This window comes from Globicephala melas, chromosome 2 (assembly GCF_963455315.2).
Source record: "Globicephala melas chromosome 2, mGloMel1.2, whole genome shotgun sequence".
In the NCBI taxonomy this organism is placed as follows: Eukaryota; Metazoa; Chordata; class Mammalia; order Artiodactyla; family Delphinidae; genus Globicephala; species Globicephala melas.
Genome location: NC_083315.2, coordinates 152,585,109 through 152,608,267, shown reverse-complemented (window position 1 = coordinate 152,608,267; position 23,159 = coordinate 152,585,109). Strand labels below are relative to the sequence as shown.

General features: G+C 49.7%; 1 protein-coding gene across 8 annotated transcripts in view; it reads right to left on the bottom strand.

Annotated features, from left to right (window-relative positions):
- The window catches only part of ADCK1 (aarF domain containing kinase 1), a 112,102-nt gene that overhangs the window by 13,229 nt on the left and 75,714 nt on the right, over window positions 1-23,159 (bottom strand). For all 8 annotated transcript variants that reach the window (XM_030831906.2, XM_030831911.2, XM_030831913.2 and 5 more), the window contains 2 exons: window positions 15,848-16,006; window positions 8,918-9,034 (listed from right to left, as the gene is read on the bottom strand). In XM_030831906.2, the coding sequence (XP_030687766.1) occupies window positions 8,918-9,034; window positions 15,848-16,006 (276 nt within the window). The remainder of the gene's footprint in view (window positions 1-8,917; window positions 9,035-15,847; window positions 16,007-23,159) is intronic.

The following is a 23,159-nucleotide window of genomic DNA, read 5'->3' as shown; positions in this document are numbered from 1 at the left end:
GTGCCCCTTGGACATCTGTATACTTTCTTTGGAGAAATGTCGGTTCAGTTCCTCTAAGACTGCCCCTTGCCCTGTTAACGGCAGTATCTGCATAAAGAAAGGAATCCCACCTTTTCAGAATAGTAACAGCTAACGCTCTGTGCCATGCACCATTCCAGGTACGTTACATGGACTCACAGCCACCTCTGCAGTAGACAGGTGAGGGAAGCGAGATACAAAAAGAGGAGGAAGCTTGGTCACCTGGCCAGCAGTTAGTGAAACCGGGATCCAAACCCAGGTGGCCTGGCTCCAGGGAACAAGCTCTCAATCACCAGCCCCTCCTGCCTCTCCACTCACTGGGAAGCTCCTTCCTGGTGGCAGGAGCTGCACCAAAAACCTCTGCAGGTCCCCACGGCAACCAAGAAAGCATTCCGTGTGGAGAAAAGAGTCGCAGTGGGAAATCCAGAGCTGTTTGTCTAACCCAAAATACACTGTTAACTAAAGCCATACTACAGCTCTTTTCAGAAAAAAATCAGTGACAAGTCTTTAATTGTCCCATGTAAAATGAATGTGCCGCTCACGTAAGTGATTTCTGTAATCACGCAATGGCAGGGGAAACCCAGGAATCTATCAAAAGTCTGAGTAATTAATTAATTTAGTAAATAATGTTTAAACCAAAGAGTTATTTTTGGATTCTTCTCAAAACTTGAATTGGCTGAAAGTACTTTAATTATTCTATAATTGCATGGATGGATTTATTCCCACCCCCAAGGGAAACTCTATTTATGTTCTTGGGGGGTGTCAAGGAAGCAAGGTCAAGATCTCTGAAAGAAACAGGAGGATGGTGTTGCAGGATATTAATAATCACACAAGTAGCCCGATATTAAGTATAAGGAGGTTAATAATTCAAGCTCTCTTTGCCCCTCCCCTGGTGTCCGCCCAGGCTTCTAGAGGCAGAACCACAGCCCCAAGGACCAGACCAGACCACTGCCTAGAGCGTTTTACTCTCCAACCCACCCCACCCCCGGGAACCACCCCTGGGATGTATAGCCTCAGGTCCCTCGCTGCTGGCCATTCACGGAGCGGGTCAATCTTGGACCAGCGAGCACTGAGCTGAAGTCCCTGAGTGTGAAGGCAGTGGGAACTTCTTCAGCCACACGTGGTGTTGGGAGCAGTAATGAGGACGAAAGAAGAGGAGCCAGGTTAATTACAGGAACCTGGGGGAGTTTCTCTAATCTCGGAGCCTCTAGGGGCTTGGTGAAAGCTTCTCTAGACTCAGCTTGAAGCGGGACAGCACCTGAGAGCCAGGGCCTGGGGTATCCACAGGCCAATGAGGGCTCCTCAGGTGTCCTGGCCAGTGAGGCTCAAAGGGTCACGGCTACCAGAGTGGCAGGGAGTGGATCCCAGGGGCCATGACTACTGGGAGACACACATGATGACCTCTGACATCCCTGCCTCGGGCAGCAACTCGCTCCAAAGAAATACGTCCACATCCGCCCACCTTACCTGGGTCAGGATAAAGGAAATGAGCAAAGGGTTTCTTCCCTACATTTCCCCCTTCTTCTGGCCAATATTTTACTGACAGCACCACGGAGGGAGTTGGGGGTTAGTATTGCAGCAAAACAGCCTGTGTTGAGAGCATGGCCTGTGGGCACTGCACCAGCTGCTTCATGTTTCAATCATCAAACAATCCAATACTTTTTTTTTTTTTTTTTTTTTTGGCCACGCCACACAGCATGCGGGATCTTAGTTTCCCAACCAGGGATCCAATCCGTGCCCCCTGCAGTGGAAGCGTGGAATCTTAACCACTGGACCGCCAGGGAAGTCCCTGATACTCTCTTGTATCCACTTTACAGCAGGAACCTGGGCCTTCCCAAGGGTGATGAGCTCCACCAAGGCAGCCCAGCTCGCAAGCAGCAGAGCCAGCAGCAGAAGCCAGGAAGGCCAACTCCAAAGTGACGCTGTTGCCCACTCCTGACACACCTGCTGTTGGGGACATAAGTCTCCAGGAACCCATCTGTGCACCTGGACCCCTCCAACGTCCCCAAGCTTCTCAAGATCTGGTGTGAGAAGTTACGGAGGGTGGACGATAGGAGGAGGTGTTTTCATTCTAGTGATTTCAGTAACCGGGGGGCTCTGTGCCTCTCTGACTTCTCTTCCCTAGTCTTCTGAGCACCTCCCACCACCGAACCAGAGTGACCCGCCAAGTGGGGGATGATCTGAGCACAAAGCAAATGTCCTGCACAATCCAGGCTGGTGTCGGGAGACAAGAGGAAACACGCGGGCAGCATGGCTTTAGAGACAGGAAAGGGGTCCCCATCTGCTCAGTCAATGACCACTGATCACCCCTGAGTCTACATACTCATGGACAACAGAGGGAGGTGGACAGGAGAGGAGCAAGAAGATTCTTGGAGATTCCGTGGAGCAAGACATGCCTCTGTGACTAATAACCTCATGAATTATAAATGACTTTTTTTGTTTTTAACAGAACTTCACAGCCTGCAAAGCCACACAACGACCCTGTGAAGGAAGTATTGTTATCACTCCAACTGTACAGATGAGGAAACTCAGACTCGGAGTTTAAGTAACTTACCCAAGGGTACCTGGCCAATAAATGGCAGAGCGACACACAACCCCAGGTGGCCCGACTTTGAACCCTCTGCCCCTCCCATCATACACGCAGCCCACTTGTCCCACGCTCTGTCCACACCTCTCCTATGGCACTGACATGAGGGGCCTGCACCTAGTAGGTGCTCAAGAAACGTCCGTTGAAAGACACGGTTGAGATGCTTTCACTGCTTCTCCAGTGACACAGAAGAGAAAAACGACTGGAAAGAAGAAACATGGCAAGGGCGGCTGGCTACACATAGCAGATGGAACCCAGGCACTGACTGCATTCCCTCACCAGCCCCGCTAAAATGACTCTAAAAGCAACAGATAAGGCCGAGACCCCACTGCAACAGAGAGTAGAATGGCCAAAAACAGCACACAAAGAGATTAGCCAGGCTGTGTTTGCCAGAGGGGAGCAGACAGCTACTGACAAATGGCTCAGCAGGCTAGACGACAGGGCACCCTAAGCTGACAGTGGGGGAACTTGAAGTCTGCTGTCTCGGAGCCTAGAGAGGCCAGCAACTCGGGCCCTGGCACCTCTGATACATGGGATGGGAGTCCAAAGGAGGAACTAAACCTCCAGATTCCCTTCAGATCCTTATGGAAGACAAGATTTACTCTCTGGAGTGGTAAGAAGACAGGCTCTACAAGCCACACCACAGACCAGAGGGCCATCATGGGGACAGAGGACCCGGTCAAAGTCCACATAATGACCGCTGCGGAGCACCCGGCCTTCTTTCCCCAGCAGACTCCCGGGCCCCCGGGATAGACAGGCTGGCGTCTCTCGCGAGCCCGCCATCCCTGCACCCAACCCGTCCTTCACAGACTGCGGACGTTGCCCACCAGGCCTCCAGTCCCTGTCTCACCCAGCCCCAGCTCCTGACTTTGTCACCTTTCTCCCAGCTAATTTCACACAAATTCAATTGGGCCTCAGCCCATGTGGGGTCTTAAACACACACTCACTGAAATCCAATTAACCTTCGATAAAGGTCCTGCAATCAATAGTCGTCCTGTGGCTTAAGGAGCCTCCGTTCAGCCCAGGAAAGCGCGCTCCTGCACGACCTTTATTCTTAATGAAATCAATGACAGTCACTGTCACCAGCTCTTAAAGTGACTGGCAAATATGATCACCGGGTCAGGCCCTCAATAATATGCTGCTTCTGGGCTCAGAGCACAGACAAAAGAGGGCCCCTGCAGGCTGCTGGCTCCCCAGGCTCCACGCTCCCTGGCCAGACAACACACCTAGGCAGGGCCTGGACGTGCAAAACAGTGGAGGTGAGGCTTGCGGGCTCACCTGGGGCAGCCAGGGACCCCCTGGTCTTGTGGCAGGTGGTTCCTGAACTCCAGTGAGTGCCTGAACCACCTGGAGAGTTTGTTAAAATGCAGATTCTTGCAACCCTTCCCACCCCAGATTCTGATAAGTAAGTTTGGGGTGGGGCCCAGGAATCTGCATTCAAGTCTTATCTCCAAGCAGGCCAAGAGTCGCTGTTCTGTAAAGTATCCAAGCAGGACAGACCCTTAGAGTCCTGCTAACCCAATGCCTTCAGTAAGAAAACTGAGGCCCAGAGGAGGGGAGTGATGTGTCCAAGGTCACACAGCAGGCCACTGGCAGAGATGGAGCTCGAACCCAGGTCTCTTGTCTCCTAAACTGGTGTTTCCCTACCTGAGTCTCTGGGGAACTGGCCACTTGGACTGGTCTTCAGGTCCTCACATACTAGCCCAACTGGGCTGGGACACTGCAGGGTGAGGAGGCCTCTTCAGAGTGGAGTGGGGATGACTAACAAGTGTTTGGAGGCGTCTAGAGCCCTCCCCACCCTTGAGAACAATTCCTTCTAAAGCCACTTCCTGCTGAGCCCCATCTTCCAGCTGAGTCAACAACTTGTAGCAGCCAAGATGCCACTAACTATCCTCTCCCCCAGGATCTGGGGTGAGATCTTTGCCCCTTGTCACTCCTATCTGTCCCCTGTATTTCCCTCCCCAAGCAACACTCACAGCCAGGCTGTCCTCAGGAGGGAGAATCACTCCAGGGACAGGCCCACTCAGTCCCACAGTCCTAGACAGGTTTTAGAATCTCAGAATTTTTTTAGAAACTTTCAGTCACATGGAGTCTTTCATGCTACACACACACACACACACACACACACACACACACACACACACACACACACACACACACACACACACACACCACTAGTCTTCCATGAGGCCTGTGGCTTTGAGGTTGGTTGGTAAGAGCCATAATAGGTTAATTTCTGCACAGTAGGGCCTGTCCCTAGTCTCCCAACATCACCAATGGTCAGCAACGGCACAGTAGAGCACGTGTCCCAGCGCCCACTGCCCAGCCTGAGGTTCCTGTGGAAGTATTTAATGACATCATCTCAGAACACTACCAAGGAGGCTCCCAGGTCATGCAAACCCTAGAAGCCAGGGGCAGGGGATTAAGGAAATAAGGAATTAAGACAGTATGGTTATTATTGCAAGGACAGACCAACAGACCAATGGAAGAGAACAGAGCTTCCAGAAAAGACCCACAGCCAATTGAGGACAAAGATGCCAGGCCTAAATTACTATATGGTATGATGCCATTGACATGAAATTCAGTAAGGGAGAAGGTGATCTATGGCGACAGAGGTCAGAATAGTGGGAGCTTTGGTGGGGGTGAGGGTATCAACCGGGAGGGGGCAGGAGGGGGCCTGCCAGGGGGCTAGAAATGGTTTGTCCCTTTATCTGGCTGGTGAGTACACGGTATAGCCATATGAAAACTCACTGAGGTGTACCATGAAGATCTGGGACCTCAAGTAAGTTACCTTCCCTCTCTGAGTCTCTGATTTTTCATCTGCAAAATGGAGACAAGACCTCCCTCCTAAGTTTGTAATGCAGATCGGGCCTGGCACCCAGAGTCCGGTAGTCAGTAAACGTTAATGGTCAAAGGAGGTAACGGAGGAAAGGGCAGGGCCCAGTGATGATAATAATAATGAAAACAGCAACAACCATCAACTAGCTACCAGTTCAGGTTCTAGCCACACGCCAGGAGCTGTGCTAGGAGGACACATCTAGCCCTCACAGCATCTCTAGAAAATGGAACGTCTGTAACATGAACTTGATGTAAGCTAGAGAGTGAAGGGCTGCATTTAGATGGTGCCCTGGGAGCTGGGCAAAACTTCTGTCAGTATTCCAACTCCTTCTTCGAGGAGTTACTGGCGTGGCTGTCAACCAGGTGGCCCCAGGAACCACTGCAGCCCCAGGCACATTCCTGGGAGGGAGACAGAGAAGGTGGAGGTGAGAGGACTTTGAAGTCGTGCAGACCTGGGTTTGACTCCTGACTCTGCCCCTGCTAGCGGTGTGAGGTCGGGCAAATTGTTTAACCTCTCTGAGCTTCACCTTTCTCGTCTATAATTGGGGTTAACAATATATCCTTGGAGGACATCTGTAAGGAGTAGAGATTATATTTGTCACATGCTTGCTACATATAAGTTGCTTATAATAATTTTTGCTATTGTTTTTCCCAAACTACTCTGATATCAGCCTGTCCGACTCTGTATGTCCACAGAAACAAAAACCAACACTCTACCCCAGCCCTGCCTCATAGAGGCCAATCCAGGGCATGAGACTGGCTTAGTTTGTTCGCTAATTCATAGGATGTCCACCAAGGGTCTGCTCTGCACAGAACACTGGCCTTATCTGCAAAGCTGATTCAAGAGGGCTGGAAGCAGAAGCAGATGAGCCCAGGCCCTCAGAGGGCATCACCCAGCCCCAGCTCCCACCAGCCACCTCCAGCCTCCTCCCAGGTACCTCACTCCGCCAAGAGCAAGCAACTACACCAGAGCACATCTCTGTCTGCATTTGTCTTTGAAAATCAAAGCTGCCTGATTAAACGCCATTACAGCCCTGGGTTCACTGGATCAGAAGAGATTAATGAATTTAGGGGTGCTGCTGGCATGAAAAGCCCACCGCAGCTGGCAGTAACTAAACGCCAGTAACCTGAGGCCCCTGGAGTCTTTCCTGATCAGCAGGCAGAGAGACCCTGCTCCCCTTTAAGACTGCTCAGGATAAACAAGAAGTGACCTCCCCTTCCCCTCCTCACTGGCACCAAAGACTCTGTACTCAAGAGTCCTGGTGGACAAAGGACAAAGGATCCCTGGTTAGATGCGGGGACATACCCCCACCCCAACCAACAGAGGAAGAGATGGGCAAGCAGGTCTTACCACTCCCTTCTCTGCAGGAAGCTCTGCCCAGCACCCTCTAGCCAACAGTGAGGGAAGCAGAGTCAGAAGCCCCAAGTTGTGCTACTGCCAGGTGACCTCGGGAGAGACATTTGCTATCTCTCTGAGCTTCCCCTGAATTGGAACAGTAGTTTTCTCATCCTCCCCCTGCCCCCAGCCCCCAAGCAGCAGATCTCTTCCCAAAAAGCCCAATAGGCAACTCAGGTGATGGCAGAGCTGCCCTGGGTGAAGCAGGGTAGGGAGTAGAGAGGCCCATGCAGCCTCCCCACCCACCCAGAGGCCCCTGAAGGGTTCTGGGAGCACTGTTCCCTAAGTCAGGGGACAACAGCTGTCCCCAGGACCCAAGGCCAGCTGTGGCTAAACAGGCTCCTGGCAGCAGCTCCATACCCTCTGGTGCAGGCCCTCCTTTTATGAACTAAGAGGAGTACTGGAGTCAGAGAGACTTGGGTTTCCATCCTAGCTCTACTAGCTGTGTGACCTTGGGAAAGTTACCTTCCTTCTCTGAATCTCTGATTCCTCATCTGCAAAATGGAGACAATAAGACCTCCCTCCTGAGTTTATCATGGAGAAAACGGCCTGGCACAGGGAGTCAGGCATTCAGCAAACATTCACCGTCAAAGGAGATAAAGGAGGAGGAAGGAAGGGCCAGAGCCCAAAGAAAAGAGTGGAAACAACAGTCCTGCTGCCATTTTGGAGTGCTCAGCATACACCAGGCACTGTTCTAAGCACTGTTGTGCACTAACTCTTGAGGTCCTCCCAACGTTTTTAGAGGTAAGGCTATCATCGTCCACATTGCAGAGGCCACACAGGCACCCAAGGCCTGGGCTCACAATCTGCACACTCCTTCAGCTCCCACTGGCTCGTCTGCTGGGCCAAAGTGTGGCTTTTTCCTCCACTGGGACCACCCAGCCAAAGTGTGGGCCACCACTGGGACCACAGGCTCATCGTCGTGTGCTGCCTGAGGGGGAGTAGCCAAGAGCATTCGCTTCTACTGGGTCTGGTCCCTTTCCTTCCTTCCTCCCACCAGCCAGAGGGGTCATGTCACTGCACTACTCACCCTTCAGTGACTCCCCAGTACCTCGGGGTCATGCCCAAGGCCTTCACCATCTGCCTGCAGCCCTGCAAAACCTCACCACTCCTTAACACTTCCTTGCAGGACCACCTCTGCGCCCCCAACTCCTCCACCCCGACACACACACACACACACACACATACACACACACACACACACACACACACACACACACACACACATCTCTGGCAAATTCCCGCTCATCCTGCTGGGGAAGCCGGCCTGGGGCAGAGGTGAGCACTTCTTCTTTGTGGCTCCCTGGGGACTGGCTCACCCCTCGCTGCGTTGCCTGAGAGATGGCTACAAGGATAGAGTTGTGTGCCTGACTTCAGTGCTAGGCTGGGAACTCCCTGACAAAGGGAATTGTGTCTAGTTCCTCTCTGAACCCTCACACCTAGCACACAGTAGGACTAAAAAATGATGAATGCTGGTGGAAAAAAGACAACCTCATCCCTACCTGTGGGACCCCATGGTGACCAAGAAGAAGAAAATGGGGTACAGGCCCCAGCCCACCGGTCAGCCTTCCCTGAGGCCAATCAGGTGGCAGGCAGGAGACAGAAGCCCCTCTTTTTTTCGCTCCAAGCCACTAGCTGGCTACTGCCGCGCCCTTTTGGCCTGGTACCTGGAGATCTGGGGAGGGCAGGAAGAGGGAGGAGGTGCGTCCAGGGCCCAAAGGGCAGAGGATTAAGTCCCATGGATTTGCACCATTGTTCTTCAGTTTCTCTGCACTGTGGGGCTCAGATGGCACAAGAAGACAGATGGTAATCCCCTGTCCAGGCAGGAGCTGCTGTGGGTGGGGGCAGGTGGGGCTCAGCACGTGCCCCACCCCACTGCCTGCTGCCAACCCCATTTCTAGGAGATGGGCAGAGAGCTGCCATAGAGGACCTGTAAGGCTGCTTTGTGCTCAGAGATGTTATAATTCTTCAGACAACAGGCCCCACTTCAAGACCGTGAGACCTCACCCAGACACACCTGCCCTTGCTAGGCAGCCCCGCCCCGTCCCGCGCCAGCAGCCAAGTGCCCTCGACCTTACCTCATTAACGTCAATCTTGTTCCTCTCCATGTAGTCTCTGTCGTTGACCTGCCCGCCGTCCACAAACTCCATCAGAAGGACCCGCTTGGTGGACAGCTCCCAGTAGATCTGGGGGACCTGGAATAGGAAAGGGCAGGTCAGAAGGAGGCAGGAGGCTGGAAGCTGCGGGCAAGGGGGCTGCAGACAGGCACATGAGCCAGACATCAACACACGCTCCTCCCAGGAACAGAAGGGAAGGCCCCCCAGCAGGGATTGGTGGGGAAAGCGGGAGGCAGGCCAAGAGAGAAGGGTAGGCTGTTCCGCCTCCACCAGCGAGGCGCAAGGCCTCCTTTAGTGACCCCTCCTGCTTGGGGACCAGAGAAGGGCTTCCCACCCTCCTCAGTGCCTTCCAGACACAATGAAGAGCCCACACTAAAACTGGGACTTAGGGGAAAATGCATGGAACCTCTCATATCTGAGCCACAGTTGGTGTTAGAAGCAATTTCTCTCTCACACCAGGCTTATTTCAGGCTCCTCGTGTGAATATAAACCCTCTGCCTCAGTTTCTTCACCTGTGCAATGGGTGTTATATGTATGGATGATTGAATGAATGAATTTTTGCTAAGTGATAAATTTTTCAGTCACGAAGTCATGAGTTTTCTCATGCCCGTTTCCTAAAGCCTCCTGTGGCAGGCAGTGCTGAAGCCTAACCCAACACCTATTCCCAATCCTCCTCTTTCCCCGAGACAGGGGAAACTAAATACTTTCCCTGCCTGCCCTGCAATAATTATGGCCATGTGACACAGTTCTGGCTTATGAGACATAAGTGGAGGTCGTTAGGGGGTGTAGGAAGGTTTTTATTTTCTTAATAAAAAGGGATGTTTGTAAATATTGCAACTCTTCTTACCCTTCTCTTCTTGAGAGTGAATGTGATACCTGGAGCTGCAGCAGCTACCTTATAACCATGAGGAAAAGTCTAAGAAAATCACAGAGATGCCAGCTCTGATACTGTCAAACCACTGAGACAATATCAACAGGCAACTGCTACAAGCCTTCTTGCTATGTGAGGAAAATACATCCTTCTTGTTTAAGACACTCTGAATGGGGTTGTCAGTTACCTACAGACAAATGCATTCCTAACTGATATGCTCTCCGACCCACTCTGACTCCAAGGACACCCAACAGCCCAAAAGAGAAGATTTCCCCAGGAGTAGCCGCGAGATTGGGCTGCACCAAGGACTGCTGGGCTGCCATGTGAGTGAGCGACACCTGTGAGTCCCACCATGGCCAGGAGGGAGGAATGACCAGGATTTCAGCATGCCGTGATTCCCCAACAACTTAACGGGTTTATTCCACTTACAAATGACGAAGCAAGGACACCTAATTCAAGTGTTTTGGGGAATAAGGACTTCCCTCATCCCAACCCTCAGAGCTCACCTAGCAGTAAGATAGCAGCCCTCAAGCCAAGAAACCTTTCTTGTTCCTGGTTCTGCTAACAACTGTTGTGTCTGAGTCCAGACACTTAACTCCTCCATGCCTCAGTTTCCCTCATTAGAAAGGAGATTGTTCCTTCTCCATCTCAATAAGGAGCTCTGGGGACAAAAAGTGCCGTACGTACAAGTGAACACCCTGGGCTCCCTGGAACAAAAGTTCCTACTGAAATCAGGTGTCATTTTGGTTTGCTCCTTTCCTGCAATTCTTGCCATCTAGGCCATTAGAGAAATCTGTGACCCTACGGAACTTAAAATTCAGTCTCGCTTGGCATTCTTCAAAAAAATCTCTTTAAGAATATGAGTGGCGAGTTTGCTGCGGTTGGTGGTGGCTTCCAAAGGAAAGGGACATATTTGGGGGTTAAGTCCTTCCCCTGCATTGTATGGGACCCAAGCTTGGCCGTGGGTGCCTGGGGCTCTGGAAACTGGAGGCCAGGCCCCTCCCCTCCATGCCCGCCTGGGGCAACAGGCAAAACAGCCAAGAAAGAGCCACAGACCAGAGAGAAAACCCAAAAGCTGGAGCCTCCCTGGGCTCGTCAGTCAGGGTCACCGGTGTACTGGGTTCCCTCGCTTCCACCTTTCCCCCCAGTCTCCCTCCAAATGCAACCAACCCAGTCTCCCAGTGGAATGTGCGCCTGCCTCAGCGGCTTAGCTCTGAAACAGCAGAGACAGCAAAAAAATGGGAGGCAGAAGGGTTTGTCCTGGGAGCTCAGGGAGCGCGGCAGTTGCCCCTCGATGGATGTAACATGGAAATGCCTGCAAGATGCAAACGTGCCTCCTGCTCAATTAGGAGAAACTTGGCTTGACAGGGGACACAAGGTCAAGTGACTTGTCCCTAAATCATCGCGTGAGCAGGAGGCTCCGGGGCTATAAGGTGAAATTTACTTCACCCCAACAGCAATGTTTCACCACCATTCCTTCCTCAGCTTCTTCCATCAAGGAATGGAAAATGAAAGAGAAGATTTTTTTTTTTTTTTTTTGCGGTATGCGGGCCTCTCACTGTTGTGGCCTCTCCCGTTGCGGAGCACAGGCTCCGGACACACAGGCTCAGCGGCCATGGCTCACGGGCCCAGCCGCTCCGCGGCATGTGGGATCTTCCCGGACTGGGGCACGAACCCGTGTCCCCTGCATCGGCAGGCGTGCTCTCAACTACTGCGCCACCAGGGAAGCCCAAAACAGAAAATTTTTGAAGAGGCAATAAGAACCACCCTGTCCCCTGCCCAAACAGAAATAAACCCCAAGAGGCTCCTGGCCAGGGTGCCTGCTCACCCCTCATAGGCCATCAGGACCTCTGGGTCTGGCATCTAAACTTCTCACCACGGAGCAGAGGCCCCACTCCTGTAGGCTCTGCCTGCCCCCATACCAGAGCCAATCCTGACCCCCGGAAGGAGGGCACAGATTATGGAAAGTTCCAGCCCCAAACCCTGGCCTCAGTCTCATTAACTGGCCTTGACCCTGTGCTTCCTCTTTGTTCCTGTGCTTGGTCAGCACACCTGGCTTGTCCGGGCCAGCCCCCCGTCATCCAGGGCCACAGTCTTCCCATTAGCCGAGCCCAGTGGAGCAGAGCATAGACCTGAAGTCAGACTGTCAGGCTGGAGCCCCTGCTCTGCCACCTCTGAGCTGTGTGACTTGGGTAAGTTTTATAACCTCTCTGAGTGCCAGTTCCCTCACTGTAAAAGGGTGAAAACAGTTACAAGGAAAGCGACGCTCCTTACTTCCTACTAGCATGTGTGAGGTCCTGGTGCTCAACACGGCAGCTGCTATATGACAGCCACGTAGAATTTCACTGGTTCTGAAACACAACCAGGGCTGAGAGCTAATGCAACAGACAGTTCAGCATAACTCAGATCTGCCCATAAGTTATTACAGAGGGAGAAGAGCTCAAGGTTTAACATGCAGGCTTGGGGCCAGGCTGCCTCTGTCCCTTACCAGGAAACTGTGTAAACCTGGGCAAGTGGCTTCATCTCTCTGGGCCTCAGCTTCCCTGCTGCTGACATGGAGCTAATAATGGCATTTCCCTTGTGGGGTTGTATAACGATTAAAGAGTAAATATACATAAAGCACTTTAAAAGTGTCTAACACAGCACAGGCATGTAAAAAATATTAACTAATTATTACACATCAGTGCTTCCTGATCTTTGAGAGTCTTAGGAAGTTATGATGTTTCACCAAAAGCATGCTCATCTCCTCAGGGTTTGCCCACAGTTTCTGGAGAGTCCCAGGCCCCTTACCTAGCACTAAAAAACCCTGGAGTGCTCAAGAGACAACCCCCCATCAAGCCCCACCTCCACATATAGAGACACACTCTCATCCCTTCCAGTCCCAAACCCTGTGGTTATAAGGCTTCTCCCTCTATCTTGTCCCAGTTGTCCCCAAGGTCAGTCACAAACCTCACTGCTTGTCCTGTCCCCTCCCCACAGCATACACACACTCTGATGCCAGATCTACAAATGCCCTGGTCTGACCGTTCGGCCTGGCTGCCCCATCACCTTCTCCCCGTCTCCCCGACACCACATTTGCATTCAGTGCTTGTCTGAGGCTCAGAGATTTATAGCATAGGGCTGAGGTTATTAAACCCCACTGGAAGAGGCCTCACACACTGAGAGGTAAACTCTTTGCTGAGGCTTAATTACGCACAGATGTTGTGATGGGGTGCCAGTGTGCAAAAGCAATCTATCTCCTGTTTTAAGAGCTGAACGGGGTTTGCAACGCAAAATTTGCTTCCCACTTGTTATGTGTTTAGAGAAAATTAATTACTCAGGAGCCTTAATTCTACCATTGTCTTAGGAATGGTGTGCGGGTTTTAGAAGCAGCAGGTCAAATCATTACACTAATTATTTACCCATTTGGCATCCTCGTTTCAAAAATTTGTGTTATTATTATTATTATTACATGTCTTGGTCTGACAGATGCTAGCTGGCCCCAGCCAGGGGACGATTTTGCTGTTTCCATGGGAACAGTGGAGGAGACGGTTCTGTTTGGCACGGAGGACCACCCCTGCCGGCTAAGAGGCAACAGAATGTCCTTAGACGAGCCTCAGAGTTGAAGTCAGAAAATCCCGTTTGTACCCTAACTCCTCTCCTCTAAGACTACCATCTGTAAAATGGGATGACGGTTGTTGGAAGGATTCAGTGTCCTAGTATCGTCATAGTGTTCAGTGCCGCAGAAGAAACATTCAGTAAACATTGCCTATCCCTTTGTATAATCAACACGTCTTGGAAGCCCCCTCTGAGCTCCTTACCTAGGCGGAATTAAGTACTTCCTCTTGGGCATCCACAGAAACATAGAAGAGTCTCTGGCATAGTGCTAACCAACCTGTACTATAACAACATGCTGTGTGTTTGTCCCCCACTAGATGGGACGTCTTCCCAGGCAGGAGCCAACCATCTCTTACTCATCTAGGTACCTCCAGATCCTAGCACAGCAAGAGGCTCGGGAAATGCTCCATAAATGTGGAATAATGGACTGAAAGAAAAGGAATACGTAAGTGGAAGCATAATTCAGACCCCACAGCATTATTCTAATTAGTTAATATTATTACTTGCATTAGAAAGCCAAGTTTTCATTGAATTGGTGGTTTGAAGCTCAAGGCTGGGGCAATGTTACCAGATCATCTGGATTTGCCCAAGCAAGAGGGTCTGTACGAATAATGGCATTTGCCTCGTAGGGCTGTTTAAGGCAAAGCCAGTCAAGCACACTGGGGGCATCTGGACAGACCTGACCCCCGACTCACTCAAAAAGCTGAACTTTGCCAGTGGCTACACCTTCCACCAAACCAGCGTATCAAGACGCCACACTGCTCATCACAGTTGTAGGTCTTCCTCCCGTGAACCAAGCTCTAGGGCTCTCAGGCAGCTAGGGTAGATGCACCCTCAGTCTCCCCATCTCTATTCATCAATCCGGATAGCAGAAGTACAGTATAAACACGGTCTCTGTTTCTCAGGATGTCTTCAGAAGCCACGTGGATACTTTAGTCCAGAGCAAGAGACCTTCCAGTCCACATGCTGAGACACCCTGCCCAGGAAGAGCCCCACTTGACTGTTTGCTCCAGAACTAGTACCTGGAGCCCTGTGCCTCACCCTCCCACATTCTCCAGGCCTCCCCAGTTAAGAGCAAAGGGTTGATCTCTTCCAAGAGTTGAAAGTCAATCTCTCCATGTAGACTGCCAGAGAGACCCAACCCCTGCACTGCTGTGATGAAGCGGTACCCCCGGAAAATGAATCCAAGCCCCACCATGGACAAAATGTGTTGGAAGAGCAGTGGTGTGGGCATGCATCTCTCTCACTCTGACCTCCACGGGCCCTGTGGGGAACATCAGGACAGTCCTCAAAGACCAGCTCCAAGGCCAACTCCTCATTGGAGCCTTCCCTGCCCTGCTCCCCACAGGAGTCCCTTCTGAATCCTTAGAGCAGGACCTCTCACTGAGCTGGGACTCTGTGTCATTTGATGTTGTTTCCCACAGTAAGTGTCTCCTATCACACCAGCAGTTCTAGTCAATACTTGAAAACACAAATCTGTTCCAATGTGACTGATAAATTAGGGGACAATTTGATCATAACACAAGTTTTACATTCACTTATGTGCAGTATCATCTGTGAGAAATACTCGGAAACGCAGAAAACTCTACGCAGCTGACCCACACGGGATACACGAAGCCGACACACCTCAAACATCACCACGTGCGTTATGGGCTACACTCACCCGTAACTGGCGTCACAACAGCTGTCCAGTTTCAGAGGACCCTCCCTCCACCTCTTCACAGTAACTCCTAAGCAGCCACTCTTCTGACGCCCACTTCCGCAAGCCCGCGTCAAGTAAAGCGGCGTGTGTACCGTGGTCTTAATGTATTTCTTAGCCACTTACCATGTGTAAAACGATGCTACCATTTCATTAGGTTCCTATCCGCTTTTATCTTCTGGGTCACTGGTGACATTTTTGAACGTGGTAAGCCTACCCCTATTTTGCCCATAAACCTTGTGGTTTCTGTTGTGCGATTTTGCATACTGTGGAGATTTCTAGGACACGTGTGTTGTGTGATACAGACCTGCGTACTCAATGAGCTGATGTAATATAGGTAAAGCTTTAGGAACAGTGCCAGAGTATACTAGCGTTAGCTATCACCATCACCATCATCAATGTCATCATCCCATGGTTCGTGGAGGTGGAAACCATGGCTTACAGGCCCTCAGGAGTGCTCAAGGTCTTGCAACTGCAGGTTATTCAATAAAAAAATATTTGTTCAAAAAGTCAGCAATCCCCTTTGATAATTTGTATCGATAACTTTGCCTTCAAGGGCTTTAATGTGCATCACCAGGGACAAATCAGTCACCCTCAGAAGGAAGACTCAGGAAGGAGATGTCCCCACTCATGTCTTGCAAGGGGGGGATGCTCAGGGCTGGGACCAGTTTTCCCCTGCCCTCTTCCGCCCGACCAGCAGGGCCCCGTGGCCCTGACCTCCTACCTTTAGGAAGTCAAAGTGCTTGAGCATTTGGGCCACTTTCTCGGCGTTCCTCCCCTCGTTGAGGAAATCCAGCTCCAAAGGCAGGTTCTTCTTGGCTTCATCCACCAACCACATGAACTCAAACTCCGGAAATAGCTGCTTCACGGCCAGGACGAGCACCTAAAACCCATCAAGCACCCCATCAGTCTGTCCACGGCCCCCATCGAGGAAGGTACATTCTCTGTCCTCCCGCCTGGGTCTGGGCGTTGACAAGTCCCCAGGCCGCCCCTGGAGTAAGGGTGGGTGGGCAAACGGCTCCCCTGGGGCCCATCTCTGTAGTCCAAATCCAAGATTATGAAAGCCCAACAGCCGCGAGCAGAAACCGCCACCACCATTTACTGAGCGCGCCCCACTCGCCCAGCACTGGGTAAGCGCTATTACCTGCCTTATTCCTCCATTTCTTCTTCACAGTGTCTTATCATCTGCATTCTACAGATTAAGAAAGTTGAGGCTCTGAGAGGTTATGTGATTTTCCTGAATTTGCCCAGCAAGGAAGCAGAGCCAGAATTCCCCTTGGGTCTACCCGGCCCCAAAACCCTTGTTCTTAAGCACGTTGCTGAATTGCTGCCTTTGCTTCTCCCAGATTTGTGCTTTGTGGTCCTGTTTATAAAGGGCTGGGAGGGGGCAGCAGCTACATTTTGTTTATTTCTTAGGCTGAGTGGTTGGTACCTGAGCATTTATATTATTTTCTATGCTTTTTGTATTGAATACATCTAAAATATTTCATGATAAAAAATCAAATTGGAATAAGAAACCAAGGTTGGCTAAGACAAGAGGAGTAAGAGATAAGGGATTTGACCACTTGGGTAAAAAGCTTGGATTTTTGGAGATCTGGGCCCACGGTGGACTCTTGAGTCAGGACGTGATGAAAGAGTGAGTTTCAGAAGACTTATCTGGCATTTCAGTTGTCAGTTTAATTATGTGAAACAAACATCACTGGCAGAGAACAAGAGCCCAGGGACATCTGCAGAGCACACCACGGCCCCTCCGTGGGCAGGGACTCAGTTCTGAGGCTACCCCACCACTGGAGCTCTGGATTTGAGATGGTCTCACAAGTTCACAGACTATAGCACTGTAGTGGGTAAGCAAGGGTGATGCCAGGGACATGGGGGATGTTCCAGCACTGGGGGGGCGGGGGTGGGGGGTGGAGAGAGGGAGGGACACAGAAGGCACCTCTCCTGTTCTTCTATAAGCCCTCCTGTTGGTGTTCAAAGTCGGGCCTGGGGAGAACCACTGATAGATCCTCCCAGTAATTCTTGGTATAGTCCTCTGAGAATCCCCATCTCTAGCCCTGGCTAGAGCAGAAGGACAAGGAACGAGAACTAAAGAACCATGGGCCTATTGGTACCAAGAGACCTTCCCCATCTGTTATGGACTTAATGCTTATGTAGCCCCCAAATTCATATGTTAAGCCCTAACCTCAGGGTGATGGTGTTTGGAGGTGGGGCCTTTGGGAAGTAATTGGGTCTAGATGAGCTCATGAAAGTAGGGCCCCTGTGACAAGATTAGTGTCCTTATAAGAAGAGAAAGAGAGACCAGGGCTCTCCGCTTCTTCGCCAGGTGAGGACACAGGGAGAAGGCAGCCATCTGTCTACAAGCCAGGAAGAGGCTCCTACCAGGAACCGAATCAGCTGGCACCTTGATCTTAGACTTCCCAGCCTCTAGAACGGTGAGAAATAAGTGTCTGTCATTTAAGCCTTCCAGTCTATGGTATTTTGTTATGGCAGCCTGAGCTGACCAAGACACCACCCAGTCTATCCAGAAGGCCTTACTGAGCCCCAGCTATGAGCCTTGTCTCATGCTTCTGTTTGCCCTGGTCTATGATATGATGTCCAACACTGTATTAGGCACATGCAGCACAAAGAAATAAATCTAAAGTAGGGCCATTAACTACAAGGCATTCTACAGCTTTGTTTTTAAATCCTATGTCCGAGGCAATGTACCAGACGCCATTCTAAAAGAATCATTACACAGGGTTATTATACTCAATTTCTCTCAAACCCTTTTTAATTACATTCGGCTGCAGTCTAATTTCCTTTAAGTCTTGTCTAGTCTTTCAGGGGCTAGACCTGTGACCTTATGATAATCGATTTAGTTTATGTTTTGTTTCTGTTTCCGTCACACGAAACAAGAAGGAAGAGGTAGCAACAGTGAGGCCCAGGCCGCATGTGTCAGAGCCGGACATCCTGTCTCATCATCGTGCCCTCAGATGGCCCTCAGCTGTCACCAAAGGGGAGGCAGAGCTGGTGCACAGGAAACAGAAGCACCTGCCCAGCCCAGGCTAAGGGCACATCTGTCATCCGAGGCACCTGAATTCCAATCTCTGGGCTCTGAGTTCAAGCAAGAACCCTCTTGGGTGTTTTGCTCCAGCCTAGATTCCAGAGCTTCTCACCCAGGAGGGACAAGGAAGGAGCCACAATGAGTCTCACTCATTTGTTCAATCAAAATGTACTGATTACCTTCTTGGTAATGACTTTGGACCAAGGTATACACAGAGACCCACATGTAGCCCAGTGGAGTCTATACCAGGAGATGAGGCTTCTGGCCACACAATAACTCCTCATCATTTGTATGGTCACTGCTATTTGTGAAATTTTTAATTATCATTAATTATCATTAATATCCAAACAGCACTGAAAGGCACTTTAAAGACTCTTCTGTTACTAATCAATTATGTGATTAGTCATTACTAGTACTATTGATTATTAATACTTAATGTCATGAATCATAAAAGCAGCCAAAGATTTTATTGATTGATATTAACTGCTAATAACTAATTAGTAAACTAATTCATAACCCAAAAAACTTTGCACTACTCATAAAACTGGTCTCAAAAGCATTCTGTGGTGGTTGGCATGTCACTTCCTTCGTTCCTTTAAAATGAGAGGGTCTGTTTGAATGGAAGTCAGGGGTTCTTAGCTTTATAGGACACCATCCCCTTTACAGGAAGTCACCGATTTGAAATTTTGATGCCAGCTATGAAGCCCAGAAAATGTAAATACTCCCATAATTTTGTACATAATTCAGGGGGGTTATCAACCCCTTGAACTTCACCGTGGGTGGGGAGAGGGGTCAGGTTAAAACTTGTCTGGTCCAAGTCTAAAATGCTTTGGGCTGCTGTCACTTTAGACTGTTCTTGGCTTGGGAAAATAAAATAAAACTCCTCAGTCTCACCTTCTGTTTTTATTCAATTCCGTTCTTAACAGCCTGCCCTAAGTAGATTCAAGTCTTTCTTTTTTGACAACAGATGCAATCAACGAAAATAAAACAGGTGTTGTTATCAACTTGACTTTTTGATTTTTCTCCCAAATTTATCTTCTCCATAAAATTCTTCCAGCAGCCAATTTTCCACCAGTGCCTAGCACGTACTCAATAACCAGCAGATGTTTACTGAATATTCACATGAATGAATGAGTGAATGAATAAATGAACATTCCAAAAGGTTTGCCCTCTCCCCAGAAATAATTATATGTTCACATGTGCATTACCCAAATGCATTAAGTTTTTATGCCTCTAAGATTTTGGTGGAGAAAGGACTACCTCTGAACTTTGGGGAACCACAGTTTTAAGATGCCTGAGAATATTCTACTTGATTTGGAGTCTTGTTAATCAATCAAGGTATATTCAACAATTAATACTTCCTTCAAGGTAGAATAATGAAATCATTCTCCTATAGGGCTATTGGCTCACAGTAGGAAAAATAAATTATGAGCCACACAGAAATGTAATAGAAAAATTGAGAGTCACGTAAAAGTTTGAAAACTAGTGACTTCTATTTATAATAGCAAAAAAAAAAAAAAGGGGGGGGAATTATCATTATCCAGGCATAGGCACTGCGCTATGAGGCACTTTATATACATGCTCTCATTTCTTCCTCTTCTTGTCCATTTCACAGAGAAGGGAATCAGATCCAAGAGGTTAAAGCTCTCAAGGTCACATAGCTTTTAATTTCAAATGCGGGACTTGGACCCACGTGTTGGGTTTTTTTTTTTTTTTTTTCACTTCTTTCTTTATGCAGCCCTGTCTCAGGCAATACAGTACAGGACAATACAATAGGAAGCTTGAGATAAGGCATAAAAAGAGCTTTGTAAACTGTAAAATGCAACTGAAATTCGAGTTACTGCTATCAAGTTATTATATATTATAAAAGAAATAATGTTCTATGGAAAAACAGGACACTAAATAGAACGCCTACACGGATGTGAACTGGTAAAAATGGATGTTCGACAAGGATCGAAAATCAGTTCAGAGTGCTGCAAATAGCTTACCATTCATGGGGTTTATCTTTGTTCTGATAAGTTATTAAAGTGCATACTTTTTAGAAAGCAGAATTACAGGGTGAAGAGAAGTTTCCATGGGATGGTCTACATCTCTGGGGCTTTTAAAAATGTATTTAAAAAAAATAAAATCAGCTGTTGGATTCTGTGCCAACACAAACATTACCTAGCCACCCACTGTTCAATCAACACATTCAGAAAAGAAACAAGATGACAGACAGCATGCACTGAAAATGTTGTTCAGAAAAAATCAAAAACATAACTGTCCCAGGTCTTTACTTTTAGAGTCCCTTGGTATGGGCTGGATGACATCAAATGGTGGGTGGATGGGATTCTGGTGCTCAGATCAGAGAGTTCTACCCTAATGCTGCAGAGCACCTTGGGGACAGGTGGTACATGAAGGGCAGGGAGCCTGGCCATGAATTAGATTCTTTAGGGGGTGATAGAGCACGGGGGTGTTCATCATCAATTTCAGAAGCTTAAGGGATAACAGGGAGTGATACAGGATAGTGCTATTGGGACCTGGGAATGATGCTCATGGGTCAACTGAGTCCTACCCTGTTCTCAAATGGTGAGCATGGCAGTGAGACCCGGCCTGCTAAGCTCCCTGCTATCGTGGGCAGGCAAGAACTGCTGCAAAGCCAGCCCGCCAGCAGACAGACTCTGCCTCGTCAGTTCTCCCCTTGCTGCTGAATCACTGTTCCAATCTCTGGACCCAATTAGTCTGGCTCTGGACAGCCACTCAAATCAATAAGAGTCACTGGCCGTGCATCTAGAAGTAGAGTTGCCCCAACTATTAAAGGGACAACATCAGGTGATAATGACAAAGCTGAAAACACCCTTGGCTGTGCCTTTCTCTTTTGTGCAAAGTCACCGACACCATCAAGTTCATCACCATTTACTGGGAGTCAGTCTCTGTTTCTCTAGCACTGGTCAACAGCTGTCGCCGAGACCATCCCCGTCCCCAAGAGGAAGAGACACAAAACACCAAGGTGGTACATGCTATTGAGTGCCAACTTCCTGGCTAACAGAACCTCAATTTTCTGCATCTTTCTTGTCCTTCAAGGAAGGCAGGCCTTAGCCTGAGAAGGCAAACCATGATTGGTCTAAGCCAATCAAAGTGGTCCCAATCCTCCTGCCAAGACTGATTCAGTCTTGGGGATGTGGGCCTGCTTCTGGCCAATGAAAACTGAAATGAATTCTATTAAGGGGCTACTTTTTAATACGAGGGAAGAAACAGGCCCTCTCTGGCATCTGGATGTCATCTACTTGTAACAGCAGGAACCCCGCAGCTGTTTTGCAGCTATGAGGGGCACTACCTTAGAAGGACAAGCCAGGAAGCTGAGCTGGCAGAGTGGAAGACATAAAGAACCTGGGTCCTTAAAAACCACAAAGAAGTGATGGATTAGTCAACCTTGAAACAGCTGACCCTACTTCCAGATGTCTTGTAATGTAAGATAATATAGGTTACTATTGGGGCTTCCCTGGTGGCGCAGTGGTTGAGGGTCTGCCTGCCGATGCGGGGGACGCGGGTTCGTGCCCCGGTCCGGGAGGATCCCATGTGCCGCTGAGTGGCTGGGCCCGTGGGCCGTGGCCGCTGGGCCTGCGCGTCCAGGGCCCGTGCTCCGTGGCGGGAGAGGCCACAGTGGTGAGAGGCCCACGTACCGCAGGGAAAAAAAAAAAAAAATATATATATATATATATATAGGTTACTATTATTTATACCACTTTTAGTTGGATGTCCTGATACATGCAGTTGAAACCATACTCACTGCTATGGCTAGTAGCCCCCACCTCCTTATTCTCAAAGGTCTCATTTCTGCAAACCTCTATCCTTGCAGCAGATATGTGTTTGGATTTACAAGCCCACTTCTTAAACTGCAAATATCCAGAAGTTAAGCCTATTAGCCACTCTCTCCTTAGTATGAACTACTTTAATCAGGTTTTCTTCCTCTCAAGACCAGGCTGTGGTCAATCACAGGGTTGGAGATGAGAGAGAGACAATAGTGGGCAGTGGGAGAGAAGCATGAGGACACACAATACCTGGAATTGGCATGAAAAGAAACACCAGAAGGCTCTTCACGGGCTTTGCCTCCCCTCTGTCTCTAAGTTTCTGGTGGGTACGATAGCCCTAATGCCTCCTAGAAATCATTTTTTTCCTACCAAGCACACTGGAGTATGTGTCATTCCTAAAATCAAGGCACCATTTAGGTCTGGACTTAGAAGAAAATAGTAATACTCATTCCAAATATAAAACCAAATGAGGGCTTCCCTGGTGGCGCAGTGGTTGAGAGTCTGCCTGCCGATGCAGGGGACGCGGGTTCGTGCCCCGGTCCGGGAAGATCCCACATGCCGCGGAGCGGCTGGGCCCGTGAGCCATGGCCGCTGAGCCTGCACGTCCGTCCAGAGCCTGTGCTCCGCAACGGGAGAGGCCACAACAGTGAGAGGCCCACGTACCGCAAAAAAAAAAAAAAAAAAAAAAAAAACCAAATGAGCTTTCCAGTTGGCGCCTCTTAGTTGTGAAGCAGAAAGGGTGACCAGATAGGCCTTTTTTCCACCAGAGGCCAAGCCCAGCGACAAGGCAGTATCACTCTGCTGCTGCTAATGCTGACGGTCCATGGAGGTGGTGACCTCAGGCCTCATTTCCAGCTTCTCTCCTGAAGGCTGTGAGTGCGGGTCTCTGATCTGCCTCGCGATCCCAGCCCCAGCCACTGCGAAGGAGCCACTCTGTGCTCTGCACATAGTCACAGGGCTGGTAATTTCCAAGAAAAGCATCTGATGCTTATCTCAGGCCGGAAGATGCCAAATTTTTATTACTACTATTATTGATATCGACCTTACGGCCACCATTACTTAGGGAGCAGTGAGGCTCTGAGCAAAGAAAAGATGTCAGCTGTCCTCCCAGCCCCAGTGGGTCTGCTGGCACAACCGGGCAGAGACAGGTTCCCAGCTAATGCAGGCATGGCTGCTGGGTCCCAGGACACCCAGGGATCCTC